This window comes from Desarmillaria tabescens (genome assembly GCF_030435595.1).
Source record: "Desarmillaria tabescens strain CCBAS 213 chromosome Unknown EV420scaffold_5, whole genome shotgun sequence".
Taxonomy (NCBI): Eukaryota; Fungi; Basidiomycota; class Agaricomycetes; order Agaricales; family Physalacriaceae; genus Desarmillaria; species Desarmillaria tabescens.
The window spans coordinates 1,047,629-1,063,087 of NW_026848304.1; the positions used below are offsets into that span (position 1 = coordinate 1,047,629).

General features: G+C 46.9%; 5 protein-coding genes across 5 annotated transcripts; 2 read left to right on the plus strand and 3 right to left on the minus strand.

Moving 5' to 3' along the window:
• Window positions 1-40: 40 nt before the first annotated feature.
• On the minus strand, window positions 41-1,349 carry EV420DRAFT_1513970 (band 7 family-domain-containing protein). The gene is made up of 8 exons (XM_060471784.1): window positions 1,301-1,349; window positions 1,139-1,242; window positions 1,005-1,082; window positions 737-949; window positions 590-685; window positions 495-537; window positions 414-445; window positions 41-364 (listed from the first exon to the last, which is right to left on the minus strand). Exons 1-8 carry the CDS (start codon window positions 1,332-1,334, stop codon window positions 143-145), a joined length of 822 nt encoding a protein of 273 aa, XP_060336400.1. The 5' UTR covers window positions 1,335-1,349; the 3' UTR covers window positions 41-142.
• EV420DRAFT_1327634 (asparagine synthase-domain-containing protein) lies at window positions 1,331-4,015 on the minus strand. The gene is made up of 15 exons (XM_060468773.1): window positions 3,852-4,015; window positions 3,635-3,798; window positions 3,568-3,585; window positions 3,408-3,512; window positions 3,338-3,355; window positions 3,080-3,277; window positions 2,959-3,024; window positions 2,747-2,907; window positions 2,609-2,689; window positions 2,317-2,554; window positions 2,244-2,267; window positions 2,122-2,187; window positions 1,876-2,070; window positions 1,756-1,814; window positions 1,331-1,700 (listed from the first exon to the last, which is right to left on the minus strand). Exons 1-15 carry the CDS (start codon window positions 3,967-3,969, stop codon window positions 1,448-1,450), a joined length of 1,764 nt encoding a protein of 587 aa, XP_060336401.1. The 5' UTR covers window positions 3,970-4,015; the 3' UTR covers window positions 1,331-1,447.
• Window positions 4,016-6,212, minus strand: EV420DRAFT_1513975 (6-phosphogluconate dehydrogenase). Its single transcript, XM_060471785.1, has 11 exons — window positions 6,149-6,212; window positions 6,060-6,093; window positions 5,903-6,005; window positions 5,435-5,851; window positions 5,118-5,384; window positions 4,850-5,061; window positions 4,733-4,795; window positions 4,587-4,671; window positions 4,394-4,539; window positions 4,261-4,339; window positions 4,016-4,207 (listed from the first exon to the last, which is right to left on the minus strand). Exons 1-11 carry the CDS (start codon window positions 6,154-6,156, stop codon window positions 4,152-4,154), a joined length of 1,470 nt encoding a protein of 489 aa, XP_060336402.1. The 5' UTR covers window positions 6,157-6,212; the 3' UTR covers window positions 4,016-4,151.
• EV420DRAFT_1513978 (Oxysterol-binding protein-domain-containing protein) lies at window positions 6,213-9,394 on the plus strand. Its single transcript, XM_060471786.1, has 10 exons — window positions 6,213-6,334; window positions 6,404-6,771; window positions 6,821-7,034; window positions 7,087-7,204; window positions 7,254-7,380; window positions 7,427-8,052; window positions 8,104-8,303; window positions 8,349-8,497; window positions 8,557-8,623; window positions 8,671-9,394. The coding sequence occupies exons 2-10, from the start codon at window positions 6,636-6,638 to the stop codon at window positions 9,263-9,265; spliced, it is 2,232 nt and encodes a 743-aa protein (XP_060336403.1). The 5' UTR covers window positions 6,213-6,334; window positions 6,404-6,635; the 3' UTR covers window positions 9,266-9,394.
• Window positions 9,395-9,426: 32 nt separating this feature from the next.
• Window positions 9,427-14,112, plus strand: EV420DRAFT_1627135 (glycoside hydrolase family 3 protein). Its single transcript, XM_060476030.1, has 31 exons — window positions 9,427-9,828; window positions 9,881-9,936; window positions 9,995-10,066; window positions 10,121-10,161; window positions 10,219-10,273; window positions 10,333-10,350; window positions 10,410-10,472; window positions 10,528-10,576; window positions 10,624-10,776; window positions 10,837-10,913; window positions 10,963-11,024; window positions 11,139-11,162; window positions 11,213-11,261; window positions 11,384-11,458; window positions 11,590-11,636; window positions 11,693-11,733; window positions 11,790-11,853; window positions 11,908-11,936; window positions 11,987-12,091; window positions 12,139-12,270; window positions 12,321-12,361; window positions 12,423-12,463; window positions 12,526-12,655; window positions 12,711-12,743; window positions 12,797-12,840; window positions 12,888-12,990; window positions 13,057-13,067; window positions 13,114-13,187; window positions 13,240-13,503; window positions 13,557-13,623; window positions 13,673-14,112. Exons 1-31 carry the CDS (start codon window positions 9,728-9,730, stop codon window positions 13,913-13,915), a joined length of 2,364 nt encoding a protein of 787 aa, XP_060336404.1. The 5' UTR covers window positions 9,427-9,727; the 3' UTR covers window positions 13,916-14,112.
• Window positions 14,113-15,459: the final 1,347 nt, after the last annotated feature.

Genomic DNA, 15,459 nt, shown 5'->3' on the forward strand with positions numbered 1-15,459 from the left:
GTCTAAGCATACGTAAACAGTCCGGACCAATGCGGATAATGCCGAGTGCCACCGTCCAGAGCATTGAGATGGGCAATTCAGAACGGTACTTATGATTAATTACATGATTGCACTATTTATCCAGCACGTTTCTTCCAATGGCCTACTTGTCTGCCGGAACATTTAACAAGATGTTTCCCCCACCACTAGGAATGTATGATACATTGGGGTTGGCGGCGAGCGAATTGGCGATAGCCTTGGATGTTTCAATTTTGCGGAATGTGACAAAGGCATCACCAGCCTTCCCAAGTGCTTGCGAGATGATGGTTGCCGCTGCGGCTTCACCTTCGGCTCGAATAACAGCTGCTTGACGCTCTTGCTCAGCCTAAAAAGGCGTCTAGTCCAATCCCTCTGGGGAGAATCGGTGAACTCGCCTTTTCAACAACGAATTTCGCCCTCTCAGCATCTTAACAGCAACTATCAGCAAATAGAAGAGAAGACTACACCGAACGTACCTTGCTGTGCAATTTGTTTGGCTTCTACCGCTTGCGTGAATTCCTGGGGGGAAGGTCAGAACGATGACCAGAATTAGACCTACGATACTTGTCACCTTTCCGAACGTCAAATGCGTGATAGAAACATCTTCCAACACAATGTTGAATTCCCCAGCACGCTGCAAAAGGTCAGCCCTTATTCTAGACGACACCTAAGGATACTGAGCATTCCAGCAATCGTTATACAGCAGCTTGACACATACTACTTCTCGCTGTGTAATCAACTCTGCTGCATCAAATTGGGCGACAATGCTTTTCAGCACCTCGTTACCGATAGAAGGAAGCACCCTTTCATCGTAATCCAAGCCCAGGCTTTGGTAGATTTTGGGAAGATGCTCAATGTCAGGTCGCGAGAGAACTCGGAGGGTAATAGACACCATCTGTAGATCTTTCGACCCAGTTGTTGTCGATATATTCTGTGTTTGTGTCCCGCATCAGATAGAATGGGCTTCGAGACATCTTTTTACTTGCCCGAGGCTTTATTCGGCAGTCGTATAAAATCACTCGCTGAAGCCATGGAATCATGAGATGTGTACCCTCAGGCGCAGCCTAAGATGCAATAAAGATGAGATACAACATCAGGAATGATCTTGCAAGCCACACACCGTACTCTTAACGCCTGAAAACCTGTCGAACATGACTGCTCGGTAGCCGCCCGGAACATCGTACAAGCTTGCTCTGACCGCAACGGCTGCGACAGCGATTGGAACTAGCAATTCATCCACATTTTAGCCCCTCGAAAACGCTCCAAGTAAAAGTGCACTTGCCAATGACTCTCGAAGCATTCTGGGCGAACGCCATGAGTGTAAAGGTAAAGGTGTCAAACACATATCAACGACGCGTATTCTTTTGGCTTAGTCACTGCCATTTAGTCAGGGTTCACTGTCACTAACAGTGCGACTACGACTAAACATCTAATCTAATGTAACATCTCCTTTAGTATCGCCATCCATTCTTGCGGAGTGGCTACCAAACTGCATGGCCCGTTTCTTTCGTCCGCTTGCCTCAATTAACCCCATTTTTCGAGCAGCTAATCTCAGTAGCATCTTATCTCCCAGGCCCACTTCTATACGGGGGTCCATTTTGTGCTGAACAGGCAAGTTAGCCAAAAATGAGACCACACCAAGTGACAGAAAAGGATGTCTTGTTTCCTTTCCGTGGGACGAGCTGGAAGTATTGTTAATACCAGGTTTTACAAAGTCGGACGGTAGACATAACTTACCAAATGCGATCGTCGCGGCCCAGATTTCGAACTGGAATGCGCTGGATTTCTAGCTGAAGCTATACAAGGACAACCGAGTGATGAATACGACGATTCTTTTGAACAAGGAGATCGTCTTACTTCATCGATTACTGCCTGCCAGCTGCCTGAGTTGAATGCTGACCGATGCCTTCCATAGCCGCCAAGTAGCTCGTCGGATCCAAGGCCGTTCAATAGCACACGAGCTGGGCTAGTATAAGCCACAGATTCTGTACCTGGATAAGCGCGTACGTGTCCAACTCCCTGAGAGGCGAAGTACAAAGCAAGAGCCAGACTCTATTTGCAAGTTTAAAGTTCAAGATTATTTTCAATCGGTTCAACACTTACCAAATCCATGACTGTACGGCTGGGCAGCATCAACGCTTCAACTATTGAGCGTGCCCCCTGCGATTCCTATTTTATGTGCTCAGTAGGAATGATTTCGGCTTCATCGGAGAAAGAAGACCGACGTGATAAGGGACATTGACCTCTACCTGTAGATTCATGAGCATCAAGACCGTCCAAGCTTTGCAAAGGGCATACAAAGTTCCAAGTACGCCCGGGACACAGCCGCCTAAGTTCTTCCAATTCCTGAAGTCCCGTCTTTCTATCAGGAACCATATATGACACTCTGACAGAGTCACATTCAGATGGTTTTTTATCTTTCTTCTTATGCCGTCTTGATACTCCCCCCACATTGCCTTCCGTCTCCATTCGAATCTTTCTAGGGTTCTCGAACGCGACGTTGAGGAGGTCGATCGATTCTTCTAGAGGTATATGCCTTGAAAATGCATGATGAGACCTTAATTTTGAAGATCGGGTCACAGAAACGAACTTATGGGCAAGGTACGCAATAACTGTTGAATCTATTCCGCCGCTGAAGAGGACAGCAACTCTGGACTCTGTTGGCATAGAACTGTATATGCAAAGAACTACATTCAGACATGACATGACATCGGAGAGACAAACAGACCTTCTGGGAGGTATGTTGCGAACACGGAGCATAACACTACGATCTAGATGGGAGATCAAATCATCTACAGAAGCGAGGAGATAATCAGGTATTTCATCAAGCGAAACTAAACGCGGCCAGGTATCTGGTGGAATCGAAGGATTCAATTTCGGAGGCTGAGCCTGTCAAAACATGAAGTATTCCCACAACTTCCTCGATAGGCTGGTACTTACAAAGCTAGAGATAGTGGGTTGAGAAGGCCATCGAGGTAAGGTTTCAAGATGGTCTTCGAACGTCATCTGTTATGGAAATGAGCGTTTGCATGGGTAATGGATTAGTGATAGCATTGCTCACGTCTTCCATCTGAGCGAGATCTTTCAAGTTCAGACAATAGATGTGATCTGTAGGCAGCTCCTCGAAAGAACATCCTGCGTCGGCACCAGATGTCACAGATGTTAACATGAGATATGGATGTGATGAAGATGGTTTATGGATCAATAGAGACCGACGACCCAGAGGATCGCGTCCAAATATGAGGCTTCCAGACTCTTCCTAAAAATAACGCACATTAAGGATGGATCAATGGCACTGACTGGGAGCATCATGACTTACATGGTGAAAGACAAAAGCATAACTGCGTTGATAGTGAATCGCCCGTGAAATAACGAACGGAGGAAAACACATACGGGCCTTCTACCGATGAGAAAAGGTCTCTTATTTGTGCTGGTGTTTTGAGACCCTTGCTACTTTCAAATAACTTAACGCCATCGTTTTCAGCTGGAGCCATCTAAAAGTCGATTTTCAGCTCTTGGTTCGCATTATCAGAACATCTTGTTACTAACGTCTAGTCCTTCAAAGATCTACGATTATCAGTCAGTGGAAGGATGAAACAGACAACGCGAGACGAACCTCTCCATTCCAGCACAAAACATCACCGTTTCTAATATGAGGTTGCACGACAGGGTGAGAACCTCGTAGACACAGTTCAGATGCAAAAAACTCGAGATGGAGTATGCTATCATCTGACGTTTGGTCCTTGAAGCTTACTTTGTGACTTCGTTGGGCGTCAGGCCCTAAGGGATGACTAGTGAAAACTTTGTGCTTGATTATGCAAGTCGTCACATACCACGCGCAGCATTTGCATGCCTCAAACCGATGCATAGCTTCTCAAGAGATCGGTCGGTGGCGTCGATAGTCTGAAGGTCTACTTGGAACCGTTGAGCACAAACGAATATACCACACATCAAGTAAGTGGATGGATGGACAAATTGATCAAGACTCAGAACCGGACTGATCGCCCAATGCGGAAACAGACAAGTACATTTTCTCTATATATTTTCCTTTCAATAGTGTACAATGGCTTTCCTGGTACATTATCCTCCAGGCATACGCAGCTCTAACAGGAGAAAGTCAACAGACTATGACCTTATGTGTTGTAGGTAGAAGCGGAAACGTTACCACCACGACCAGTCCAATTGACGTCTTAGGAGAAAAGTCAGTTGTCAATGGGGTCCGCATGAGATAAGAAAGCTTACGAATATCCTCGCCCGGCTTGAACTTATCGTTTTCCTTGCCAGGAAGGACATGGAATGTGTGAGCTCCAAAGTAATCACGCTAAATTCTGTGTAAAGAATTGCTTGACAGGGATATTAAAGAGGTGGGCCGTACCTGGGCTTGCAACAAGTTTGCAGGAACGATCTCACTCCTGTAACCATCGAAGAAAGCCAACGCAGTGCTGAAAGCGGGAGTGGGAATACCCCAGAGTACGGCCTGAGCAATTACACGTCTCCAGCCTGGCTGAGCCTTGTGAACAGCTAAGACATGGTTAGCACTTGCGAAGACGTTGGACATGACATAGTACCTTTGTTAAAGAAGTCGTCGAAGAGAAGGGACTCCAGCTTGGGATTCTTGTTGTACGCGGAGGTAATGTCCTTCAAGAATACGCTCTAACAAGGCAGCGATCCCTTAACAACACATAATAGAGTAGAAATCTGACGGAACACGTACCTTGATGATACAGCCACCACGCCACATGCTGGCAATACCGGCGTAGTTCAAATTCCAATTCAACTGGAATATCAAAAAGGGTTAGTTGCGTACGCGGAAGCTTGGGAAAGAACCTGCCTCCTTCGCGGTCTCTCGCATGAGCATGAATCCTTGAGTGTAAGAAATAATCTTGGAAGCATACAGGGCTTGCTCAAGATCATCGATGAACAACTGCTTATCTCCACGGAAAGGCTCCCTTTGAGGCCCGGAAATAGTCTTGCTTGCGCGCACACGCTCATCCTTGATAGCGGAGAGGCAACGAGCGAATACGGCTTCACCAATGAGAGTGACTAAATTTAGACGTTTGTCAACAGGACCGACCGGCAAACAAACGGAATGCACACACCAGCCATTCCAGCATCCAAGGCAGCAATGGCGGTCCATTTGCCGGTACCTTTCTGACCAGCCTTATCCAAGATCTTGGTGACTACCGGCTCACCGTCATCATCCTTGAATTTGAGAATGTTGGCCGTAATATCAATAAGAAATGAATCAAGGACACCCTTGTTCCATTTCACAAAGATATCAGCAATTTCGTCTTCGGAAAGACCTAAACCTCGTTTGAGGATGTCATAGGCCTCGGCGATCAGCTGCATGTCTCCGTATTCAATGCCTGATAATATGTAAGTAAATCGTCATCTATGATGACATCAATTAACATACCATTGTGAACCATCTTCACATAGTGGCCCGAACCAGTCTCACCGACCCAGTCGCAGCAAGGTTCGCCGTACGCCTGGGCTGCAGTTTTCTGGAATATCTCCTTGATAGCAGGCCAAGCAGCAGGTGAGCCGCCAGGCATGAGAGACGGACCATATCTGGCACCTTCCTCACCACCCGAAACGCCAGAGCCGACGAACAAGAACCCTTTGGCTTCCAGCTCCTTCGTGCGACGGATGGAATCAGGGTAGTGGGAATTTCCGCCATCGATGATGATGTCACCGGGCTCAAGATGAGGAATGAGCTGTTGAATAAACGAGTCAACCGCTGCCCCAGCTTTGACCAACAGGATGATTTTTCGGGGAGTCTTCAGCTTCGCGCAAAGTTCCTCGATGGAATGAGCGCCTTGAATGTTAGTACCTGCGAAGATGTGAGTAGATATGCAGAGATTGCAAAATCGCGACGTGGTACCTTTCGCTTCGTTGGCCAAGAAATGATCTACTTTCTCGACAGTACGATTGTAGGCTACAACGGTGAAGCCCTTGTCGTTCATGTTCAATATCAAGTTCTGGCCCTGTAAAACGGTGTTTGAGAAACTGGCTATCTACGCGACGATTAGTAATCTGACCATAACGGCCAAGCCGATGAGTCCAATGTCTCCTCTGATGCATATAATCAATGGATGAGACAAAATGGTCGAAAGAGAAGAGGACATACGTAGCCATATCTGATGTGCAAGGTCGAGTGATGGTGGTGGAAAGAAAAGTGCTGGCACCCTGGTCACCGTGTCGAATCGATCAATAACACCGGTCTTAACCGGACCGTCACCCCGCTTATTCATCCCTCCTTCAATACCGTGACTGAATAATTCCACAAATTCATCGAATTTTAGAATTGTCTTCGGTAAGATTTGCTGCGCTTTGAATTTGATCATGCACGCCTTCGAATACTCATTCAGACCGGTTCGAATAGGGAGCTTTCTCGAATCACTGGAGCAATCAGCGCTTGTTCAACACTCCGGGTAGGTACCAATACGTTGGGGTTTATACCTTGCAGCGCCTGGCAGCGGCAGTGCCTCGGGATAGCCAGGGATCGTGGGCGCAGCCTGATATAGGCTGCCACAACGCTCATTTTATTTGGAGAAGTGCCAGTGCGCTGCTTGTCGTCTCCTATCTTGCCACTCTTTCCCTTCGCCCCTTCCGACATGGCATCCCATAGTGCTGCTGCACGAGCCTCTCTGTCCTTAAGCATGCCCTATTCCGGAATCAACAACAGTCTTTCCAGTCGTGTCGTCGTCTATGAAGGATGGGTCCTGAAGAAACGGCGCAAAAGGATGCAAGGTCATATTCTTCATGCTCAAACCTCGAGGTGCCACTCACTCTGACACAGGGTTTGCTCGCCGCTACTTCACTCTATATCAATCTGGCCTCCTCTCTTATTCCTTCGAGCCCGGTCAACCTACTCGAGACCAGATTTCACTGCATCACGCAGCTATTTCCACAGCCCCAGGACGAAAAGACATCCATTTGGATTCGAATACTGCCACATTCCACATTAAGTGTTTAAGCACGGACGACTTCAATCAATGGATGACTGCGTTTAGGTCAAACTTTTTGACCAGCTTTCGCAGCATTCTTCTAAATTGCCCTTCTCAGGAAATTCGTTGTTGCAGGTGCAGAAATTCGTAAATCAAACAGCATAAGATTAGCATCCCGTCAACAAGGCAACTTCAAATTGAGCAGATCAGGCGCCATTGCCGACGACATGAGCACAGTAAGTTGCAATAGATATATGCCCTGCACGATCTAACTGCTTCGTTAAGACCATATGTCAACTTGAAGATGCTTTGGACTCTCTCAAGGCCGACGTCAACACGAAGAAACATCATAAACATAAGAACGAGAAGGAGAAGAAAGATTCCGCTTCCATGTTCGGATTGTTTAAAAAAGGTGATTCCACCGCCAGCAACCTCAACACGACTAAATGATATATTAGTGCCACATGTTACTTCAGACGTCGGCTCTGATAGCATCCGTTCAGAATGTAGTACAAATCTAGACACTTCGTTGAGCTCTTTCCAGCGCGTCCGTCTAGCTTTGGACACGTTGAAAAGTCAACATACTGCCTTACTTAGGTCTCTTCAGACACCCACACAGGCCGAGGCTGTCACCTCCGCTCATGTATCACCCCTTCCAATCACTGAAGAGGAGGAGCATATAGTTGCTCCCCATAGTCCTAATATCTCATTCAAACCTTCCAAGCGCGCATCGATCGCTACCACCATTACTGATAGCATCAACGAGTGGTTTGACGCCCCAGATGGCTTCAACGAGGGCGCCCAAGAGTTTGTATTGGATGTCCACGCTTTCCCAGATGGTACGGAACAACCGAGCCGAATGCTGAGTAACGACAGCAGGAGCAGCTTGGATCATGGAGAAGACTCAAGTGTCGATACGGACATTGCACAAGAACCGGGCCCCACCAGGTTACCCAGTGAAGAAGCTATCCAACCCGATGCATCTGCTTATGCTCTCCAGGTTGTTCGACGGACCCGTTTACCAGCGCCTCCCGTTGGTGACGAAGGCAGTCTCTTCTCCATGCTCAAGAAAAATGTTGGGAAGGTAAGGTGTCTATACGGTCCGTTTGTTGTTCCGAAGACACACTCCTTCCAGGATCTCTCAACGATAGCGTTTCCTGTAACCTTCAATGAGCCGTTAACACTGCTCCAAAGAGCCGCCGAAGAAGTGGAATATTACGATCTTCTTAATCAAGCTGCTGATACAGCGGATCCAGCAGATCGTATGCGTTATATTGCAGCATTTGCAGTCGCCAGCTATGCACATACTAGACATCGCTCAGGCAGAAAAGGATTGTGAGTACCTTCTTCCCCCTTAGGTTTCCTGCTAATTCGAAATAGTAATCCAATGCTTGCCGAAACGTATGAAGATGTGCGGATGAAATTCATTGCTGAGAAAGTTTGCCATAACCCATTAGAGATGGCGTATCATGCCGAGGGGAAGGGCTGGGAATTATATGCTACATCTTCTGGTAAGACCAAATTCTGGGGTGTGTACATTGTACGTTCTCTCCGAGGAAAGCCCGCATCCTCATCTTTTTTGATGCAGGTAAAAGTCTGGAGATCATCCCGCTGGGTACAACACATGTCAAAATTGGAGAGGATCACTTTCACTGGTACGTGCATTTGATTTCTCAAGATGGGTTTTTGACAATACGTGCAGGAAAAAACCTTCCTCATTCATGAGAAATCTCATGGTCGGAACAAAATACCTGGAACATTGCGGCAAACTTACTATTGAAAACATGCGAGACTCAAGTCGCTGTGTTCTTGATTTTAAGCAGAGCGGTTATTGGGCAGTGTCCAATGTTGTCTCTGGTACTCTATATTCCCCGTCGAGCAACATCGTGTCGCAGCTAGAAGGTAAATGGGACGAACAGCTTGCTGAGACAGTGGACTCCTCTCACTTGCGTATACTGTGGAGAGCGACGCCGTGGCCCATAGACACCCATCAGTATTATGGGTTTACGTCCTACGGAATCACGTTAAATGAAATCACGGACGACATTGTTAATTGTTTGCCCCCAACTGATTCTCGTTACCGACGTGACGTCCGAGCGCTTGAAGAAGGTGATTTGGATTTAGCTGAGGAGGAGAAGACACATGTTGAGGAGTTACAACGGGCCCGGAGACGCAGAGGAGAAGAACGGCAGCCGCGGTGGTTCAAGCAAGTCGGAGATGAATGGATCTATATTGGCGGATATTGGGAAGCTAGATTGAAGGGCTGGAAGGATACAGAAATCCTGCCTCTCTGGTGATGTGCTTCGTATTCGCTTGGTGATACCCATAGGTGTACAATACTCCTGATACTAATCATCATCTGGCATAGAGTACATTACGATCTGCTGAATAACAACGACATAGTGATTGTTCGGAACAAATTTCAAGCACGCGTGACCCCATCTCGAATCCTTCTGACGTTCTGTTTCCCAAGGCTACAGCGAAACTCCTGTTTCGGACCTTTCAAGAGATCCTCATGTGCTCTTTAACATCAACAAATGTACCTCACCTCAATATTCAATTCAAGGACATTTTGCACATACATGGTATGTGGCCTGACCGTTCCCTATAAAGCCTTTGGCGGTTTGGCAGTGGGCCTATGGTTTCGTCGATCTTCTGAGGTTCCTGGGTGCTAATTATGGCTGTCCGAGCTCAGTTATGCGACCACTTAAAAACCAGCTATTCAAAGGACAGACGTCCAAAGAAGCTTCCTGTGAGACATGGCACGTCTGCGCCTGTTTGTCACTCTTGCGTTCTCCTCTCTTGTAACTCTCGTTGCCAGCCAGCAGCAAGTTTTCCAGCAATGCGGCGGAAATCAATGGTAGGTAGCTGGTTTGCAGGTTAACAGTATCTCCTAACACAGCTTTCAACAGGACCGAGCCAACCAACTGCCACGGTAGCGGTTCGTCTTGTATCGTGCTCAATGATGGTAAGTCCATCCTGACGTGGTCACAACGACCTTTCATTAAATTTCGTGTACACCATAGACTACTATCAGTGCTTGTCCACGGCGGCTTCCACTAGTGCTGCGAGTAGCACAAGCACCTCTATTCCTAAAGGTGCGTTGCGTGTAGGCATTAAGGCGACGAAATCTTGACGAAGGTTGTCGGCAGCTACCAATATGTCGCCAGAATGGCAAGCTGCCTATACAAAGGTCATCTTATTAACTGGTGGTCAAAGTGCTTCTATGATCATTAACGTGGTGTTGCAGGCTAAAGCATCGGTGGCAAAACTGTCGTTGGAGGAGAAGGTTGATTTAGCTACAGGTGCGTTCTTCAATTCGCAGTTTCGCTCCCTAAATTACTTGACTACGTGCGGTGTGCAGGTGTTGGTTGGATGAACGGTGAGCCTATCTGATTACACCTGAGTTTCTCACTGTGAAGATGCTGACAATAATATCAGGAAATTGTGTTGGGAATACGCCGGCGATACCTAGTATCTCGTTCCCGGGCCTCTGTCTAGAAGGCTAGTGGAATGGGTGTCTCTGCATTTCAGTCTCTTACTCGTTCATCCACTACAGATTCTCCCCTAGGTGTTCGTTTCGCCGACAATGTCTCCGCTTTTCCGGCGTAAGTGGTTAGTGTTACCAGTGAAACAGCAAGTTGACATATTGTAGTGCAATTAATGCAGCAGCCACGTTCAATCGTACTCTAATTGGTCAACGTGGTGTGGCAATGGGCCAAGAATTCCGTGGCAAAGGCGTACATGTTGCTTTAGGACCTATGATGAACACTATGCGTGCCCCAGCTGCCGGTCGAAACTGGGAAGGGTACGTCAAGTGATGTGGGGTCCGCGCGAGTCCAGGTACTAACCAGTTGTCATTACTTAGATTCGGAGGTGATCCCTACCTGTCTGGAGAGGGGGCATACGAAACTATCATGGGTCTACAATCAGTTGGCGTACAGGGTAAATCGATTCTCTTTCTCTTCGCAAGCTTAGCTCAGCAGATTTGAAGCAACTGCGAAGCATTATATCAACAACGAGCAAGAACACTTTCGAGAGACCAGCTCCTCAGATGTAGATGATCGGTAAACCTCTTGTTCTTTGGTGGTGATATTGCTGACTGCTAGACCAGGACTGTACGATTTGATCTATAGCTTTGTGGACATATACTGACTAGTGATAATGAAGCAACACGAAATATATGCTCACCCTGTGCGTGTATCCTTGTAATTTCACACAGAAGCACTAATTAATTTATAAAGTTTCTTCGTGCCATACAAGCGAATGTTGCGGCAGTCATGTGCAGCTATAGTTGAGTGTATTCAAGTTTTGGTCCTCTAAAGACAGATTTCTGAGCGCTCTTGCTTCTAGATCAGAGTGGGTAGCTTCGCAATTAATTAGCAGGAAATCATGATATACTGACGCCTCTCTAGTCAACGGGAGCTTCGCGTGTGAAAACGACAAGACGCTGAATGGTATATTGAAGACAGAATTCGGTTTTCCAGGTTGTGAGTTCTACAATTTCAGCGGCTCTTTGTTGCTATTTCGAGGGGCTAATAAAATGTCCAGACGTCATGTCAGGTACTTCATTATCTTGCAAGACATTTCAACTCTTAACCAGCGTCTAACGCACTTCCAGACTGGCAAGCGACACATTCTACGGGGTCGATCAATCTCGGACTAGACGCGAGTCCTATTTCTGTGGGGCTTATTCTCGGACTAAAGTCTTCTGTGCTCTTTAGATGACCATGCCTGGCGATACTTTCTTTGGCTCGGGAATATCGTGAGTCGCTATACCTGTCCTCTGTGATATGGTTGAGTCCAAGCCATAATGTGAAGCTATTTCGGACCTGCACTGGTAAGCGCAGTCAACCAGGGCACTGTGCCAGAAGCTCGGATCGACGTAAGTTTTCCTACTTCCTCCCCTCTCGGTTACGATGACTCAATGGAATGCAAGGATATGGCAACACGCATTCTAGCTGCATGGTAGACATTCTCATCCAATGCTTGACATAAACCTTACAAACTTCCAACAGGTACCTCCTTGGACAAGATTCTGGATATCCAGATGTCAACTTCGACGCTTGGGATAAGACCACTCCGGTAAATACTCATGTCGACGTCCAGAGTGATCACAAGAAGTAAGTATATCTTATACCTGAAGATATTGCGGCTGACATATTTACAGTGTCATTCGTGCGATTGGTCAAGCTTCTACCGTTTTGCTCAAGAATTCGCGAGGGGTGCTTCCTTTGAAAGCTCCTCATACTTTAGCAATCATAGGAAGCGGGGCTCGTAATGGTACACTGGGACCTAATGGGTAAGTATACCATGTTTACAGCTAATTGAATGATGATGGACAGTGCATAGGTACTCGGACCGTGGAGGAGACGATGGGGTGCTAGCGATGGGTAGGCATTTCACGAGTTGATATTTCCATGGCATTGATACTCACCGAACGATTATCAACAGGATGGGGAAGCGGTACCGCAGATTTCCCGTACCTCATAGCTGTTGGTATTTTTACTTCCTACCTTCTTGTCGGGCACTCATGCCGTCTATAATTCATATGCAGCCATTAGACGCACTCACTGCGAAGGCTTCTGCTGATGGAACGAAGGTATCCTCCTCCACGAGTGATACAGATCTCAACGCGGCGGCTAATGCGGCGGCCGGAAAGGATGTCGCCATTGTATTCATAACCGGTGAGTCCGAAAGGTGAAGACTTGAACAGATAACTGAAATCCTTTATTTAATCAGCTGATTCTGGAGAGGGATACATTACAGTGGAAGGTAAGCAGCGGACTTCTGGTGCCCACCCAGTACATTGAATTATCATATCGAAGGGAATTTTGGGGACCGAAACGATCTGCTTGCTTGGCATGGCGGGGTAAGTGGTTTGTTGTATCGTGGTGTCTCGTCTTTGACACTCGGCAGGATGCGCTGGTGCAATCGGTAGCAAGCGTCAACCCCAACACCATAGTGGCAGTTAACAGTGTTGGTCCTATCACGATGGAAAATTGGATCGAGAACGAGAATGGTACGCAGTTCTGCCTTACAGCAGCAGCAATATCACTCAAACCAATTTAAATCACGTACTCTTTAGTGACCGCAGTAGTAAGCCCCAGTGCCTTTCATTCGTACGAGGACTGAAAAAGCAAAGGTCTGGAGCGGACTTCCCGGGCAAGAAGCTGGCAATGCTGTAACTGATGTTCTTTACGGCGTCTATAACCCAAGGTTTGTGGTCTTCCGCCGTTAAACCGAACTATATAGTTATATTTGCCTGTAGTGGTCGTCTTCCGTATACGATTGCCCGTAGTGCCGGCGACTACTCGGCCGCGGTCATCTACAGTTCGAGTTCCCCAATACTTGATATCCCATACAATGAGGGGCTTTTCGTTGATTATCGCCATTTCGACGCACAAGGAATCAAACCTCGGTTCGAATTCGGCTTTGGGTTGTCATATACCACTTTTGAATACTCTCATCTACGTATCTCCGGAACCACTGCGGGGAATATTCCCACTGGACCTGGCTCCTCTCTTGATCCCTCGTGAGTTTTGTTCGACTCCTTTATCATTCGGACATTTTTTTCAACACGCAAAGGCTACATGAATCCGTGGTAAAGGTCGGATTCACAATCAGGAATGTTGGAAAAGTCACGGGACATGAGGTATGTGTTCGAATACAGGCTCATAACAGCTCAAAATAAAAATTTCCAGATCCCTCAATTGTACATTTCGCTACCTCCCTCTGCGAATTCTCCGCCGCAGGGTCTGAAAGGGTTTGACAGCATTTACCTTAAACCCGGAGAAAGTACGAGAGTTACGATGGAGCTTTCGAGGTACTCATTTGCGATCTGGGATGTGAAAGCTCAGAAATGGGTTATCCCGTCTGGAACCTCGAAGATATCTATAGGAAGTAGTAGTAGGAATATTCGGCTGACTGGTACTTTGGTATTGTAGTTTTAAGCCAGAAACTTAGCAAATGATATGATGATGTCATGTATACTAGTTTTTCATCCTTACCAACTGAGCGAGGCGACCAAAGACGAGACGTCTAGTATCTCAATGCACTCCATTTCTATCGTACGACTCCATTTTATTCTTGTCTGATTTACTGCAGTTCCTGCTCTTCAGCTTCAAGTCCGGGCTCTGCTCTTGCCAGCACTGTTTCTTGCAGTGGTGTGCTGTCAACTGTACTTATTCGGTGCTTGGCCCGTTGTTTCAGCGCTCTTGTTTCTTCGGTACTCGCCTGATTCACTTCTCCTCCCTCGATATTACGCCCTCGTGGTCCGCCTCGTCTCACATCATGGCCACGTTACTCGCGGATACATGTTTTCACCTATTTTCTTTCGCTTAGGCTGTCTCCGATGTACCCCAGAAGGAACCTTTAGTCCATGCGACATATAATAGTGTGATCACAACGCTTCAATATCAAGTTTGACTTGGAGTCTTGCTCGACACTTTTTAGTGTTGGAGATGAGTGGATGTATGGGAAGCTAGATCGAAGGGCTGGAAGACACAAGAATTCCACCTCTCTGGTGTTGTGTTACGTGTTTGCTTGGTACGACAACATCAATGATGCCTATGGCTATATGATACTCCTAATACTAATCATCTGGCATAGAGTACGTTACAATTTGTTGAATAACAATAATAAAGCGATTGTCGGAACAAATTGCAAGCATGCGTGACCTTGTGTCGAATCCCTCTGGTGTTCTGTTTCCCAAGATCGAAGCAAATTCCCGTTTTGGATGTTCCAAGAGATCCTCATGTGCTCTGTACCATCAACAAAAATACGTCGCCTTAATATTTTCGAGGGGATTCTACGCATGTCTGCTATACCGCCTGACCATTCCTTATAAAGCTTTTGGCCGCTTGGCAGTAGACCCGCGGTTTTGCCGTCCTCCTGGGACTCTTGGGTGTTAATTTCGGCTGTCCGAGATTTCCTCGAGCTCAGTTATGCGACTACTTAAGAACGAGCTATTCAAAGGGTAGAGGTCTAAAGAAGCTACTTGTTAGGCATGGTACACCCGGGCCTTTCTGTCTGTCTTGCATTCTCCTCTCTTGTAACTCTCGTCGTCGCCCAGCAGCAAGTTTATCAGCAATGTGGCGGAATTGGATGGTAGGTTGCCGCTTTTTGGGTCATCAACACCTCTTAACGCAGCAATCAACAGGACCGGGCCAAAGACCTGCATCAGTGGTTCGACTTGTGTCATGCTGAATGACTGTAAGGCCACCCTGAGATGGTTACGATGCTTCTTCATTAAACTTTGCATGCATCATAGACTACTATCAGTGTCTACCTTCGTCATCAACATCGTCTACAACATCCACAGCTGCTTCGACTAGTACTACAACTAGTACTGCGACTAGCACAAGCACCTCTTCGGCCTCTATTCCTAAAGGTATGCTACGTGTAGGCGTTAAGGCGACCAAATCTTGATGAAGGTCGGCCACAGCTACTAATATGTCGCCAGAATGGCAAGCTGCCTACAAAAAGGTCA